This window comes from Etheostoma spectabile, chromosome 7 (assembly GCF_008692095.1).
Source record: "Etheostoma spectabile isolate EspeVRDwgs_2016 chromosome 7, UIUC_Espe_1.0, whole genome shotgun sequence".
Classification (NCBI taxonomy): Eukaryota; Metazoa; Chordata; class Actinopteri; order Perciformes; family Percidae; genus Etheostoma; species Etheostoma spectabile.
In genome coordinates this window covers 3,427,747-3,445,488 of record NC_045739.1, presented here as the reverse complement: position 1 = coordinate 3,445,488, position 17,742 = coordinate 3,427,747, and the positions used below count along the sequence as shown (strand labels likewise).

The 17,742-nt window shown below is 42.1% G+C and overlaps 1 protein-coding gene across 1 annotated transcript in view; it reads right to left on the bottom strand.

The window, feature by feature from the left end:
* The window catches only part of anks1aa (ankyrin repeat and sterile alpha motif domain containing 1Aa), a 78,063-nt gene extending 60,361 nt beyond the window's left edge, over positions 1 to 17,702 (bottom strand). Inside the window, 4 exon segments of the mRNA XM_032522113.1 lie at positions 1,348 to 1,410; positions 2,326 to 2,482; positions 2,679 to 2,759; positions 17,137 to 17,702. Of these exon segments, the coding sequence (XP_032378004.1) occupies positions 1,348 to 1,410; positions 2,326 to 2,482; positions 2,679 to 2,759; positions 17,137 to 17,315 (480 nt within the window). The 5' untranslated portion in view covers positions 17,316 to 17,702.
* Positions 17,703 to 17,742: the final 40 nt, after the last annotated feature.

Genomic DNA, 17,742 nt, shown 5'->3' with positions numbered 1-17,742 from the left:
ATTGAGGCGGAAGCGGCCAGAGCAGCACCAAGAACGGACTTCTTCTCTTCTGTAGCCAATTGTTGGTTATTAGTGTTGTTATGAAATCTCGGAGGAGCATGGCTCGGCCCTCAGACCCTCCGAATAGCCTCTGCGCACAGTCGCCAAGGACACAATTGCGTGATATGGCCGTCCACACCGCCCCGACCACGCTGACCGCAAGAAGCATGAAACATGTTTTAGAGCCACGCCGTTTTAAAACGTGCATGGCCAGAAAAACAACATTGTTTTTGCTACATCATGACAAATGGTTGCTTTTCTTCTGTGTGCATTATAACAAGTTGTAGCAACAGGCTAGACTTGATTGAGGAAACTTGTTTACCATTTGTGATGCGATATGGAGAAAACCAATTATCACGATATTTTGGACCAAACACCTCGGTATCGATACTGTAGGGTTGAGTATTGGCGCTTTCACAAAATATTTACACAATGAGGCTTTTGCAAATACTCATTAGTAACATAGATATGAGGACTAAGTGGGTAAAGGCAAATAATAAAACAGCTAGAACAGTCTGGGGGAAATAAATGACATCACTTTACTGTAACGCAGCCTTTAAAAACAGGAAAAGACAACACTTATGCCATATAACGATATCCAAAATCTAAGATGATATCTAATCTTGTATCACAATATCTACATATAATTGATATACTGCCCAGCCCTAATATAGTAATTGAAAAAGAATTCAAAATAAACACAATTCATCTATTCGGACTTCGGCTTCTCCATTTCTCAACTTTCCATTGTTGATTCATAATACCATAATGGTCGTTGTAGCTTTAATTCATAGTGTGGTTTGCCATCAGTCAGTTTTTTTCTCCTACTGCTGGCTCTGTGGTGCCAACCATTCTCCTGCTTCATACTTATTATTATACAAGTTTTCTTTACAAATGAGCATCCAGACTCACAAATCACCTATAGTGGCCCCCAGAGGACAGGCATTTACTTAACTTTCAAGCCAAGGTTTTTCTGAGCATGATCAAAAAGCTTGTACAACAGTGTTGTAGCGTGTAGAAACTAGATTACCTAATGTGTCACTTAAACATAACTTCTCAATACAGCTGGAAGTCACAAGTGAGCATGAGCAGAAAGCCCAGAGGACAGGGATCCACCGATCTTCGGTGAAATTAAAAGCCTCCCCATATCTGTGCAGCAGTGAATGGCCCCGCGAGCAGCAGCAACAAACCAAACCAAAGCACAGCAGAGCAGAGCAGAGCAGAGCAAGACAACACAACACAACACAGCAGTAAAGCAAAGAGGCACTTCAAAAAGGAAATGTGGTTTTGGCAGCACCGTGTACACACCTTGGCATTAATATAGGGGTCAAAGGGCCCACAGCGTTTGAACTCTTTATGGTCTACAGAGCTCTGGGAGGGAGGAAGAGAAGATAGGCCAATGGTTTTGGTTTAAACAAGCAATGAACGAATGAATGATGATCACAGATGAGCCAAACTAAAATTTAAAAAAAAAAAAGGAGAAAAATCAGACTTGAGTTAATGAACAATCAGATGTCATGGACAGGCAGGGAGAAATGACACAAAATGAGACAAATGTACTTTTTCATCTAGTTGATTTTTGGTTTTGTTTTGGTGCTGCTACATTTAATAACATTTCCTGGTTCAGACTAAATTAAGTGGAGCTCATGATGGGTCATTTCTCCTCATCCCAAACAGGACAGGCCAGAGATGGAGCCGGTCTGGAGGCTGTCTGTGCAGTAAGCAACCAAACAAAATATGAGTTAAAACAGTTAAAATGGTTAAAATGGTTAAAATGGTGTCAAAGCACTTCATGTTTCACAGCAGCACAGCAGAAGTCAGACTCATGATGCAATGAGGTCAAAATCTTTAACAATTCTAGTAATACAGTACAGAGCATGCCATGCTGAACTATTATTACTATTAATATTTAGAAATATTTGCATGATGCACTTCATTGCCAAAAATGACCTCCTTACCAAGAGGGAAAAAAATGATCCAACTTCCTATCTGTCTAAAGCATGAACTGTAATTGTAAAACTGCAAGAAGTAAAAAAATGTGCTGAGTGTTCTGGGATTGTTACCCACATGTTCTTTACTTTAGCTACTGCTGAGGTTCTAATACTTATTCTGCATACGTAGACTCCTAACAATATACTGCATATTCTAACAAACTCTGAGAAGAATGAAGATGGAATTTGTTGACCGGATTCTAAATGCATTTGGAAAACCAAAATCGGAACCTTAAGAGTGAGACTGAGACGCACACACACACACAAACAAAGAAGGGTAAAAGCAGCGGCAGACCTGCTCGTTGAGTTTGGGGTGCGAAGGTCCTTGGTGAATGAGCAGTTTGACGATATGTTCATCTCCCTTCCATGCAGCCAGGTGGAGAGGGTAGCAGCCCTTGTTGTCGGCGATGTTGGTCAAGGCCTCGTTTCGTAGCAGCGCCTCCACCACCTCGCTGCAGATGAAGGAAGGGACGGGGCCAAGAGTATGAACCACACTACTGAATACCCACGGTCTAAACAAACAGCCTATCAATAGCTTTATTTTTCCCGTGGGAACAATTCCCTGTGAGGACAAACCTCATTTAATGCAGAGCATAAACAAGGAGCTGAGACAGACTGCAACACAGGCCTGTCTCATCACTGATGTACCTGTGTCCATTTAGGGCGGCGTGGTGGAGAGGGGAGTATCCAGTGCTGTCCACACAATTCACATTGGGGCCTCTCCAGATACTGTTAAGAATAGAAAGGATTGTTAAGCTTCCATAACATAACAGAAAACACACACACACACCTTGGTAAAGTCTCTAACTGTGGGTGTGACTGACTCTGATTGCTATCTCAGGTTGTGTCTGTCATAGCAGCTAGTTCAAATCACAATCACACCTACACATGTGTGTGTGTGTGTGTGTGTGTGTGTGTGTGCGTGTTAGGGCTGGGCGATCAGATATCATAATATTCTTAACCAAATAGCTCAATATCGATATTGCGGCGATATTGTAGTGTTGAAAACCGATGCTTTGACAAAATATCTTCAAACTTAGATTTAAGATAAATAATCTTCAGTAATGTGAATATAGTGATTAAGTGGGGGAAAGGCAACTAACAGAACAGCTAGAACAGTCTGGTAAGTTCAGAAAATCACACCAATTTACTGTAATGCCGCCTTTAAAACCAGGAAAAGACAACACATATGTAACATCACAATATTACGATCGAAGACGATATCTAGTCAGCCATATTCTCTCTCTCTCTCTGAGAGAAGGAGAGAGAGAGAGAGAGAGAGGACAGAAATGAAGAAGCAAAGGCCAGCACAGAATTACACCATAAATCCAGAAAGTAAAAGACAAACTATCATCACTGAGCAGCAGCTACGATGCATAATGGGTCACAAGAACTCCACGCAACTTCAGCCAGACTGTTCTAGGCCAAGTCCAGAAGAAGATTAGGCTTTTGTTATGCAGTATAAGCAACAACAAACAAAGCATCGGGCCGGAGCTTAGAAGCATTAAAAGGGGTAAAGTGTAAAAGATGGCCCGGCATTTAGTCCACCACTCTCATTCACTGGAGCTGAACTCAGCTGTCAGCTCAGATTGGTTTGTTTCTTTTAATTTGCAAAGAGCACAGTGGTGAGGAGGAAAAAGAACGATGATGGAGGGGGGGGGTGAAGGGAGATGGAGGGAGGAATATAAGAGGCTAAAGGATGTCTGGTGAGACAGAGTGCCAGGAATGGGATGTGAGGCTCTCTGAAAGACCTCAACACACCCTAAATAAATCATGTGACAAGGAAATCCCAGCACTAGTGAACCACATATCTGAGACCAGAGTCATTTGCCAAACAGAAAGAGAATGGGAGCAAAAGCAGTGGGCCTCACAGAGGATCAATCATGAATGGGAGAGAAAATGAAGAAAAAAAAGTGAAGAGATTTTTATTTTATTTACTTAGCTTTGATCAATTATAGAAAGCCGCTCAAACTGCAACACGACCGATCAGATAGCTCAAAATAATACTTTAGATTGTAAGGCAGACTTCTAGATCACACTCAACACACACAACACCAAACACAGCCACACACACACCACTCAACACCACACACACACACCACACACACCACACACACCACACACACACCACACACACACCACCACACACTCACACCACACACACACCCACACACACACCACACACAAACAAACCCACGTCGCAGTAATGGCTGTTTTGTCCCCCTAAAATACATCTCCCATAATAGCTCTCACAACAGCCTGCAATTACACAGTCAGAGCCATCTCATTAAATAAGTGTCTTGGAGGGCTCTATAGCCTTCAGAACACGGAGCACAGACACACAGGGATGCGCCACTCTACCAGTCATAACCTAAGCCGTTTATTTCTTACAGCGGGCCTTCTGGTCTCATCACAGCAAGCCGGCAGCCATTAGGACATGGGGCATCAAAAGCAGGGCGTACTAAGAGGAAATACAAGGGAGGGAAATGTGGCGGTAGGACATGCTGGGGATTGATACATTTCTGATATGGGGGGGGTCATCACACATACACACTTGCTCTCCTTTCCTCCCAAACCAACTTTGTAGTTTAGAGTATAGCAACGCTGGATGGCCACTGAACACATCAAAAAGAAGAACTGAGACAGAAACAGACCTCTAGTTGCTGTCCTAGATAAAAGGGTTATGTAACGGCTTACAGCAAAAAGCCCATAAACAAATAACATTAACATGAACAGAGCAGCAACCACGACTGGAAAATTTAACAAATTCGAGCATGGGGCAGACGACTACCAGAGTAATGCAAGAAGGCACGCCGTGAGTTTGGGAACATAGACAACATGCATGAACATGGCTTTACTCTTTGCTACAGACATTGCAATATGAATACCAGCCCATCTTGTTATAGCTGATTCAAATCCAGAATTTTGACAATAACTTAGAAAAAAAATTCTATCAGTTTGCTTAGAATGAAATATTGGTGCAAAAGCTTCTTTTAGCCCGATGTGTCATGGGACATATTGAAAGATTTCACTTTGACATTCAAAGTCATCAATTCGAAGGAATATCTAGAATAAAGGCTCAAATGTCTGATTGCTCTGCAAATTGGTCCTCCTCAGCAGTCATGACTGATGTGTCATTGCCTGAAGTTCTAAAAATGCCACTCAGAAACACAAACATTGTGTCACATCAGCCTCATGGCCAAAGAAAACCCCAACCGGGTTGTAATGCATCCCAACCCACAGCAGCATGTCACTTTCTAGTTTCCATTTGCTTTATATTACAGATCTAATCTGGGACATGGGTGTTAATTTACGCCATCAAAACCCTCTGCATGCAGAGGGAATGAAGATGTCCGCTGTTTACTGCCATGTATTTAAACCAGCTATAAGCAGAGCGGCCTGTGGCAGCAGCTTTAAAGTGCCTATATTATGAAAAAAAGAATTCTGGGATTTGGGGTGTTATTTGTGTCTCTGGTGCTTCCACACACATGCAAACTTGTAAAATAAAATTTTCCGTGCTGCTTTGAGTGAGATACAGGTTTCTGAATGCTGCTTCAGTCTCTGGGTGAGCTGTTCAGAATCTCCACGGCTTACTAAGTCACTAGCCGAGACGAGGTGGCTAACCGTAGCATGCTAGCTCATTCTCGATGGCAAAACACTGCTACAACACACACACTAGTTCACCATAATCTCCAAAAAGAACTATTTCCATGTCCCTGTTCTGCAGGTATTCCACAAGTGGCCCTCATTTAGACAAAGTCTCCCAGCTGATCCTGCCTTGGACTGACCAAAGTTGGAGGAAGAGTTATCTAGCTTATGTGATCTTACCTAGCTACTGAGCATGTGCGATAGTAAAGAAGTGAGAGGTCTCACTCTGTAGCTAAAACAAGTGAGAGGTCTCACTCTGTAGCTAAAACAAGTGAGAGGTCTCACTCTGTAGCTAAAACAAGTGAGAGGTCTCACTCTGTAGCTAAAACAAGTGAGAGGTCTCACTTTGTAGCTCAGAGACCCAAACACACAGGGTGAAAACAGGATCTGCAGCAATGTGCGGTACAACAAAAATATGATAATCTTTACGGTGTTTTTTGAAACCAAATGAAACCATGTAAACCTATTCTGGTATAACCTCAAAATACAATTATGAACCTGAAAATATGCATAATATGGGTGCGTTAAGTGCAGTCCAAGTGTTTTGGCAGCATGGCACTCAAGGGCATGAGTCAGAGTGGTACTCGACAATCCACTTCATCCTCTTACTACGGCTCGCAAGCAACCTCAGGAAGGGAAGGGGCTTAGGCCCAGAGCAAGGCAATGGGCAAAACAGAGTTGATTTGGTTCGGGAGGGGGGCACATTCATGCGAACTGACTGAGGAATTCCGCTTTGAAAGGCTGAGCTAATCCTTAATTCCCTGAGGGAATATCAACGGGATGAAACTGGAGTTTGAAAAAGATTCTGGGGGGGCTTTAATTCTGTGTTGCACAAAGCCTGGCCAGTATGAGAGGAGGAAGGATAATAAGAGCTCCCCTCTCTTTTTGTGTATTCTCCGCATTAATCTGCTGATGTTAGTCACACATACTGAAAGCATTGTAGAAAGACTGTCATTTCCAAAATATGTGGGCCTAAACATACATTTCCACTGTGTTTTACTCCTAAATCCAAATGTCTCGGAGCTGTGTAATTACATACACAAACAGAAGAAACTAGAGGTTGACCGATTAATAGGCCGGCTGATTTATCGGCTTTTTTTTTTTTTTTTTTTTTTTTTAATACATACTCGCATCGGCCAAATTATTATTATTTTTTATACTCATTTATTCAGGGCAGAAGTGAAGATCCACTAAGATTTTTTTGTGTTCAAGTGTTGTACATTTTCTTCAGACCTAAAACAAAGAAATGCTGCTGGTTGCTACTGTGTGCAGCCCAATATTGCTAAAACTGGTAATTGATTTTAGTTTATTTTCTTCTTACCTGTTTCATTTAATATATTTTTTATACTTCATTTTTTTGCGATCCAATTTTTTATTTAAGCGTATTTAAACAATATATGTTTTTACTCTATACATTTTGTGTTAAAGTATACAAGTGCAGATTGGTGAAGTGTTCAATACATGGTTTTGTTGAGAAATGCTGTGCATCTTAAGAAATTATTAGTGTTACATTTTATCTTTAAAATAGAAGTTTAAAAACAAGCACACATTGGCCAAAATAAATCTCCACATATTTTTAGTGCAAGATTTGCATCATGCATCAACAAGTTGAGTTATTTCCCATCAGTGGGTATTCAAAGTGAACCTTTCTATTTTGCCATATCTTGCAATATTTCCAGCGGACCCCGGAGTCATGATTTATGAGGGCATGTTTATTTATACAGCCCTGGGGGATAGGGAATGCCAAATTCAGTCTTAGGTTTACGCAAATAAAACCCAGGTGGTGTGTGTGTGTGTGTACGTGTGTGTACGTGTGTGTGTGTGAACCCGGTGTCAAATAAACAGATTTGTCCTCCAGCCTATTAGCGGTGTGACCACACGGGGGATTAGTCTAGCCCAGGGCACTAAGCCCAGCAGTGACTGGCGCATGTCAGCCACCGTCAGGGAAATTGGGCTTAATTATGCATACTGCTGGCGGGTGGTGAAACCAGATGCCGCGCAGCCAAACCGCTAACCTGAGCATCTTCTGCTCCGCAGAGAGAGACTGAAGTACCTGCCAGAGTCCTCCAGGCCTGAAGAGGAAAACTCTGAATGAGCTAAAATCAGTGTGTTGGGATCAAAGGCAAGGCAAGGCAGCTTTATTTGTATAGCACATTTCAGCAACAGGGCAATTCAAAGTGCTTTACACAAAATCAGTTAAACAGATAAAACACAAGTAAAAACAGTTAAAAATCATAAGCATTAAAAACCGGTAAAACACATGAATAGACAGTTAAAAACAAATAGAAACATAAAACACAAGAATGAAAGTTACAGTGCAGCATAAGAAATTTAAAGAAATGAGCAGTCATTTAAAGAAAGGCAGCATCAAAAAGGAAGGTCTTCAACCTTGATTTAAAAGAACTGAGAGTAGCAGCGGATCTACAGGTTTCTGGGAGTTTATTCCAGATATGAGGAGCATAGAAACTGAAAGCTGCTTCACCCTGTTTAGTTCTGACTCTGGGGACAGAAAGTAGACCTGTCCCAGATGACCTGAGAGGTCTGGGTGGTTCATAGTGTAGCAGCAGATCAGAAATGTATTTTGGACCTAAACCGTTAAGTGATTTATAAACTAGCAAGAGTACTTTGAAATCAATTCTTTGAGACACAGGAAGCCAGTGTAAAGACTTCAGAACTGGAGTGATGTGATCCAGTCTCTTGGTCTTAGTGAGGACTCGAGCAGCAGCGTTCTGAATCAGCTGCAGCTGTCTGATTGATTTTTTAGGGAGACCTGTAAAGACACCGTTACAGTAGTCAAGTCTACTGAAGATAAAGGCATGGACAAGTTTTTCCAAATCCTGTTGACACATAAGTCCTTTAACCCTTGATATATTCATAAGGTGATAGTAGGCTGACTTTGTAATTGTCTTAATGTGGCTGTTAAAGTTCAGGTCTGAGTCCATGACTACACCAAGATTTCTGACTTGTCTGTTGTTTTTAACATTGTTGTTTGAAGCCAGACGCAGACTTTTAATCGTTCCTCTTTTGCTCCAAAAACAACCACCTCAGTTTTTCCTTCATTTAATTTCAGAAAGTTCTGGCACATCCAGCCGTTAATTTGTTCGATGCACTTAGTCAGTTTTGTATTGGACTATAGTCCCCTGGCAATAAGGTTATGTAAATGTGTGTGTCGTCCACATAACTATGGTAACTTATTTTGTTGTTCTCCATAATCTGGGCCAGTGGGAGCATGTGGATGTTAAACAGAAGAGGCCCCAGAATAGAGCCTTGGGGAACTCCACACGTCATATTTGTATGCTCGGATGTATAATTACCTATTGTCACAAAGTAATCCCTATTCTGTAAGTAGGTTTCAAACCAGTTTAGTACTGAGCCAGAAAGTCCTACCCAGTTTTCCAATCGGTCTAGTAATATGTCGTGGTCGACCGTGTCAAATGCAGCACTGAGATCAAGTAGTACTAAGATTGAAATTTTGCCACTATCTGTGTTAAGGTGGATGTCATTAAAAACTTTGACGAGAGCCGTCTCAGTGCTGTGGTGTGGTCGGAAACCCGACTGAAAGGTATCAAAACTGTTGTTTAGTGACAGGAAATGGCTAAGTTGTAGAAAAAACGCTTTTTCAACGATTTTACTTAAAAACGGAAGGTTTGATATCGGCCTATAGTTGCTCATTATTGATGTGTCTAGATTGTTCTTTTTTAATAGAGGCTTGATTACTGCAGTTTTCAGGGCCTGTGGAAAGATACCTGAAAGAAGAGACGTGTTCACAATCTGTAGAAGATCAGAATCCAAACAAGTCGAAACACTTTTGAAAACACCCGTTGGTAGAATATCAAGGCAACAGGAGGAGGATTTCAGATATTGTATAATGTCCTCCAAGTTTTCATGGTTGATTATATGAAATTCTGTCATATTGGAAATAGTTTTGCCTGAACACTGTGACAACACATATCCTGAACTTGATATGGAGGCACTGACTGTTTGTCTAATCTTCAGAATTTTGTCTTTGAAGAAGGATGCAAAGTCATTGCAGGCCTTGGTAGATAAAAGTTCAGATGCTACTGGTACTGGAGGGTTTGTTAACCTATCGACAGTGGCAAACAAAGCACGTGAATTATTGTTTCTAGAGATAATATCAGAGAAAAAGGACCGCCTTGCATTCCTCAGTTCCAAATTATAAATGCGAAGTCTCTCTTTATAGGTGTTATAATGGACCAGGAGATTTGTTTTTTGCCACCTTCGTTCAGCTTTTCTACACTCTCTTTTTTCTGTTCTCACCAGTAGGACATTTCTCCATGGAGATCTTTTCTTACCAGAGACAACTTTGACCTTAGAGGGAGCAATGGCATCAATAACATTTGTAATTTTACAGTTGACATTATCTACAAGCTCAGTGACTGAGAGCCCAGAGAGGGCGGGTGTGGAGTAATAAAGTAGTGCACAGTCATCACGAAGGTTGTTAAGGACCAAAGTAACAGGTAGCACATAACTGTACTGTTCTGAAGCAGTATTACAAGTTAGGCAGCTCAGGGGAACAAATTAGGCTATGACACGCTATGACAAGGCTTCAACAAGTCTATGGCTAACATGTCTTGAAACTACAGTTCTTGATCATGTAGTTCTTGTTTCTGACCATTTAGGATATGATAAGATATATCTTATTGTCCTCAAGGGGAAGTTTCACATGGGCAATGGTGCTACACACAGCTGCAACCAATTCAAAACAATAATACATAGCCACAGCACAACACCAAAAGATTTGATTTGAAAAAAAAAAAAAAAAAAAAAAAAACCTAGTATATAATGCCTATAAGTACATGTAACCCGTTTTTAGGGTAAAAGGCTTTCATCAACATCTACAACTCAGCCTTGATGATGCCTTGCTTGCTGACATATTATAAAACAGATAGAATCAGGTCATCACAAAATGTCCTTTGTCAACACATTTAAATAATTTAAGAAAACAATAAACCTTGAAATAAAGTGCTTGATTTGTAATTTAAGTATGCCATGGTGCTAGTGCTGGGGGGGGGGGGGGGGGGGGAAGTGCACGGTCTGTACATGAACTGCAGCGTCTCTAGCAACACAGAGCTGCCTGTAGACGCATGTCTGTAAATAATGCGCAAAACAATGCAAAAAACGCAGTTTTGTATTGGCCAATGCCGATAAACGTAAAAGTGCAAATATCGGCCGGCCGATAAAATCGGTTTATGACTGATTTTAACAGGGCTACTGAAAAATACTTCTCTTGTTTTAGTGTAATAGTAAACAGCTCCAGTTATAAAGGAAAGCAAAAACAGCAACATATGGAAGCTCATTTGCCAATTCAATTGTAGTGCACAGCTGTAACAAAGCCTTCTTGAGTCTTTATGGCTCTTAAGCACATCATATTGAAGTAGTAGTGAAAGCAGTTCAGCGTAGTGAAAGCAGGAAGTGTACATAAACTACATATGTCCACAGCCTATGATCAGAACATTCCAATGGGCTCCAGCAGAATCAAAATGAGTGGCGTGAAAATCACTGGTGGCAAGGAAAACCCATTCAATCACAGCCTGTTTTCCAACAAGTTGGCGTTTCCCACACCGACTTCACAGCAGACGCCACAGCACAACAAAACAGATCTCGCCGTTTCACACAGACATCCCCTGAGCATCTTTGCTTGAAAGAGCAAGCCGATGTGCAGTTTCAAATAAGCTCTTGCCGGATGGATGGAGTAGGCTTCTGAATAGCAACATCTGACTCTGTAGCAAGATCCTATATATTCCTGAATATCCTATTTTATGAAACTAAAATTATACTGGCAGCTGCCTTTTCCAGGCAACCACGGGGCACAGAGCTCCAGACAGCCGGGGATATAAGAGCAGGGACTACCTGAACAAAAACACACATGCATCATTGGCAGTATGATAATAACACCCAAAACACACAGTTCACTCAGTGGTTTCTGTGACATGAATACTTTAAATAAATACTTAGTACCGCTCACAGTTAAGTAGGCGGTTCTTAATGTGGCCTAGTACTCATATGTATGTGTACACACTGCTTTAAAATAATGGTTATATGTGGCCCAGACCACCACTGAATGTAGTCTGAGTGATCAGATCTCCATTGAGCCTGGGTGCATTCACACCTGTACTAAGAGATCTCAACTCAATTGTAATTGGATCACTTAGGACAAGATTTTAATACCTTCAGTTAGTCTGTTGCCAATCTGCTTAGTCATTCGGAGGCTATCCAGTCTAGAATACTATGCTACGTTTCTTTTATACAGTTTGCACAAGTGTCAACACAAAGGGGATCTTGGATCATTTGTTTCCTGTGTGGACATATTGAGGCCAGTGCCATTACTCTGGCTCCATGTACAACATGTTTGAAGTCTGGAGGTGGAGTGGAGGTTGGCGTGGGCCCAGCAGGTGGCCAAGAAGACTGCTGAGAGCAGCAGAGTGGGAGAGGAAGGAAGACGCCAGCCAGCAAGCCAGACGGATGAAAACGTCTGGGTCCGGGGCTGCAAACAGCCAGCTAACACATGTAGGGCTGCACAGGTTGAGAGAGCGGGCCGGAAGTCTCTGGTGGTTGTGGTACCTTCTCCCAACAAATAGGTTCAAACACCACACACAGAGATGCAACACAAACTCAGCAGCCTTATCTTGTCCATTTGTTATTACAAGGTTTTACATGAGTGGGGGGAAATTACATAAACAAGCACACATTAAAGTTTACATAAACAAGCACACATTAAAACATAAATGTGTCTTTGTGTTGCTGTCCTGCTCATTCATAATCAACTTTCTATCAACACAGAAAGAAACTATTAAAAAAAAAGAGAGAGAGAGAGAGAGAACCAAGAGCCACAAATGGGTTGTTAAGATCTTTGTCATGTTATAGAAAGCACAATCATTTGTATTATCATCATTGCTAGGCATCCTTAAAAGATAAATTTTCTATTTTAAACAAATCTGAGGAAACGTTTCCCCTCCAAACTAATTAAGAAACCCCTGACCCGCTTGATGAAAGCTATTTTTATTTTTTATCCTGCCGTCATTAGGTTAAAGTAAAGATAGCTACATACTGCATGGAATAGACACTGTATTTGTCAGTTCCCCCCCCACACACACATACACGTATGTGGAATATATCACTGCTACTAAGTGCCTTTTGCCTGCTTTCCTAGACTACACAAACATGAGCTGTAAACACAACACGGAGAGCATCCCAAGCGCGGATGCTCCTGGAATGCTAACATGCTGGTGTTAGATTTCCCAGCTACCACTGCAACCCTCCTGGCTTGAACCAGCTACAGTGTATTTCGGGTTCAGAGGTCAACCGTTGATGAAATGGGACTGCCAGACCTGCTGTTAGCTACCTAGGAACGGCCCGCTGTTCTTCCCAGTACTGTAACAGTGACAGAGACGGCCTTGTTACCGCTGTCTGCCTGCACACAAACAGCAGCCAGTGAGACAGCTACTAGAAACCCAGCTAAAGGCCGAGGGTGTCAGATTCCCGCCGTGAGCCCGTCATCTGCAGACACACCATCCCTAGTCCTACAGTGCACCTTCACACTCAGTAAATTCCACATTGAACAAAAGTCTTCAAAACAGAGAAGCTTCGGGGATATTTTGTTTAAAGAAAATGAATTAAAATTAAAAAATTAAAAAAAGACAGTATGTACTTGTTTTTATTCCGCAAGCATTTTCTCGGCTGACACCAGTCTGACTGCATGGGTCTGCTTGGTTGGGATAAGCCAGAAATTGTGGATGTAATGGGATAGAATGATTTGGAGTTGTGCCCAAGCCTCTTAAAATGCTAACCGAGTCATCACACAGATAGCTTTCCTCGCTAGCATTTAGAGAAAAGAATCATATGCAAAGAAAATAAGAGGCCTTTATCAACAAATATTACAAAATCCCCACTTGTGTTAGCCCACAGGAGTAATGGGTAGAACACTCTAAATAGGTGGTCCAATTCTATTCAAATGACAGCTCAATTGTCTTTGTAAATCTAAATAAGTACAGAAAAGCCCCAGAATGGTCTTTAGGGCCTGATGTGAATATGAAAAGCCATGATTCTACGCTCTGTCAGAGGGACAAAGGACACGGCTGTGAAGCTGGGAGACAAGCCCTCATCTGGATAAGCTCTCAGAGCGTCTGTCCAACAACTCCATGCATTCTTCTGTTAATTCCCCCTCAGTGGGCAGGCACTTTCTCTGCCAGGGACTTGTCTTACCTTCGTCAGACCACAGCAGCTGCCTGTGTTTGGACAACCTTGTCCAGGAAGTGCTAGTGAAGAGCTCCTCCCACAGACCACTGGGATCAAAACGGCTCATGGGGCTCTAGCAAAAACTATGGTGTGGAGAAAAGCACAGCAAATGTATGGCCTTAAATAAAGCCTAATATAGACACCAATGTGGCCTAAATAGTATCAACTCATCCAGCTTACTTTTGCAGCCATCATCACTGCACAGTGGCACTATGACCTTCCAACTTGAGGAATACCCGCCCAGCTCATTTCGGTGATAATGGAGCACCACGGAACAAATGTTTGGGGCGGTAGCAGTGTTAAACATGTCGGGGTCAGCGTCTATCCCATGGCAACCGCTGGGATGGAGCCGCCTGGGAAAGCAGACATTCCTCAAAGCAGAGCTGTACCGACTGCCTGGTTACAAAAACAACACAAGTCCTGACATGCACCCCATTCCAAAGCAAGTATGGCAAACATCTATTTGAAACACACACACACAACACACCTTCAAAGAAGCCCAAAGCTTAATAGGGTTAGATTATTCATCTGCATAGCATGTGGGTTAACCCTCCTGTTGTCCTCGGATCAAATTTGACCCCTTTAAAAATGTCTATATCTGAAATATGGGTTTCTTTTTAACCAAATTATCACAAAAAATGGATTGGATTCCATACGATGCTCTTGGCAAATACAATTGATTACTTTCATTCCTGACAAAACTCATCTGTACGTTCCTCTGACCTTAACTATTAGTCAAAATAATACATAATTTCTGCTTTTTTAACTCAAATGTTAGGTATAATTAAAGGAGGGTTATTGACCATGAATTCTTAAAAGTACTGTAAAACGAGTGGTAGTAAGGTGGTGTTAGTGAAAACAAAAAAAGTCTGAAAAGGGGACACATTTTTCAAATATTTGTCCGTTTTTGACCCGGGAGGACGACACAAGGGTTAATCTGCACAATAAACAGGTACTGTAGCTGTTATTGACTTTATTCTGTGCACTGGGCCTAACATCTCGCTGTAATCGCACAAGACAATTATAATTAAATGGACTGTTAGGCTACAGACCAACTAGAATTACAAAGACGTTTTATTATAGAAATGGAAGCTAAAGAGCTTGTATAAAGTGGAGTCCAGCAAGAGTGTAAAAAAAAACATCCCTTTTACAATCAACACAGGCTAGAATTTGTATTAAAGACACATCCTCCAGATCAAATCTCTTCTGACAGGATTACAGGCCTACACTTTCCAACAATGGATGATGAATAAGTTACAAAGCCATTTTGATAAACCGACCCACAGCCCGTACTACTGTAGTAATTCACTGTGATGTCCTTAAACGTATTGACATTTACATTATGCAAACCCCAGGCTGTACCTTGGTCACTAATTTCACAACTTATTATATTATAAGAGTCTGTCCTATAAGCCTAAGTGTCCACAGGCACAGGCAACAGGCATTTTAAGACACCAGTAGTTCATTCATTTCCTTCAAAGTCTAGCCAATAATTTGCCCGTCTATCATTGCCAAACATTGATTACTCAAGTCTGAATAAATGACACAATGGGCTCTTCAGTCCGCCCACAGATCTGTGAGGGAGAAACAGAGGCAGCCTTGACTGCATGACATCCCTGAATTGGATTTCCGATTAGACGGCTTTAATGTAATTACCTTGAGTACATTGCAGTCTGCACAAAGTAACACAGCGATGCATCACCTAGAGCTTCGCCGTAACACTTGTTCCTTTAATGAAGGTTGCTGCCACCAGGATCCCAGAGGAGCAGAGCAATATTATATTTTGATTGACAGACGTTCACCTGCATGTGCTCAGCATTTAAATATGGGTGCCGAGAAGCTACTTGTAGGCTTTTGACATGCAGCACTTAACCTGGCCATAAGTTTGACCTTAACACCATCTACAAGCAAATTTCACTTTTATCTATAGGCTAGCAGACATACATACAGTCCAGAAGCCTACATGTAGCTTTAAGAAGAAGGTCTTCTCAACAACAAAGCTGATTTCTACATGCTTGCCAAGTCTTAATATTGCATACATTCGCTGTCTCAGCTATGGATGCATTTTGAAACTCGTATCTTTTTTAGAAAACTACAGTATGTTTTAGCCCAGAGAAATTCAACAATCCTGTTATGGCCTATTCAGAGCACATCTGTGGGACAAAAGGAAACTCTGAACTTCAGATCTATTATATTTCGTCCTATTATTTCATATTACCCAGCAGCCCTCATCTGCACAAAGTTACGAGGATGAAGATGGCCCAGCCAAGCTACCTCTTCATAATACTATAAGGAATTTGACGCAATCTTCATAAACCGGTACTCAGGCCCATTACCAAAGCCTTAACCAATATCTTCTATTTAAGGCAAATGTTTCCTGTTCTGTAGACCAGCCCTCCAAATCATTTTAGGCATTTTCATCTGAGCATCTCCAAACTACAGTATGTGCACAGGTGGCCATGTTTGCAAGTATGACTGGTACTGTATACTGACTGAAGTTTGCTGTCTAATTTCTATTTCTAATTAACTAATATAGGAGGAATATGCAGGACAAAAAGCATTGGTGACAAGCAAACCCTCAAAAAAGACTCGACCTTTCTTCCAGCCTGGCATGGTTGGTCATGTGAAAAACCACATTAACCTCACTGAGGATTTCCCTGTGACCACTGATCGATAGAAACGATACCTGTCAAGCTTACACCTATGCAATGGCAGTAAATAAAAGGTTTTTTCTGTTGTTTTTTAAATCTAGAACTGTTTAAAAAGATTTGCAACCAATAATATAATGCTGAGAGTCTGGTTCTGACAACTGGTTTTCTGCTCCACCTTCACCATGAGTGTTAGCAATTAATAATGCATCTGTGTTAGTTTTTAAAGAGCTCATGGGCTGTTTTGTTGCATGTTTCTGTAGTTTAGTTGCATCATTACTAACCAGGTCGGTTGTGCACATTACAGTACAGCTGGCAGGGACACAGAGCTAGAAGCTAACAAAGAAGCATGCCACTGCTTCTGCGCTGTTTAAGGTTGTGTTTGTTTGGCAATGCAAAATACGCATTACACTGTGTACGTAGCCAGGGACATTTAAAAATGCTTTACTACAGGCTTTAACAGTAAATGGCCTGACAATATTTGACAGCGACAACTCTACTGGCGGTCTCCCATTCAGTTATATCTGCCTCTGCTTCCCTATTTCAGAGCCTACCTGAGCAGACTGGAGAGCGGGTGAGAGGAGGCGCCGTGCCCCCCGCTGCTGCCGCTTCCACCGGTACCATACAACCCGCTGCCGGTGCCGGCGGACTGTCGCTTCCCGGACAAAAGCTTCTCCACAGCGGCCAGGTTTCCCGTGCGCGCCGCTTCAAGAAGTTCCTGCTCCTTCCCCATCGCGAATCCCAGAAAAAAAAAACCGGAGGAGGCGCGGGGAAGAGAAGAAAAAGGGGGGCTTGGTTGCGGGAGTGAAATTCCACTGCGAATCCCGTTTTCTCCCGACCTCAAGTTATTCCTCAGTACTGCTCTTGTGGCGAGGAAACACAAGCTCCCACCGCCGCTGGATCCGTCCGTCCCTATCCACGGTGCCGCTGGTGCTCAAGGGGGAAAAGTTTCGGTCAGCAGCACGGTACCACCATCAAGCAAACTTCCTCTGACCAGTCCCCTGAGCCTCGTCCGTCACTTCCTCGAAACTGCCCTTTCTTTCTGCATCTCCAATCCAGAACGCTTCAGACACACACATACCCCCTAGCACACCCGCCCTAGCTGCTTAATAAGGGAGGTGGATGGGATTAAGCAAGATGGCGCCCGAGCAGGATTACAC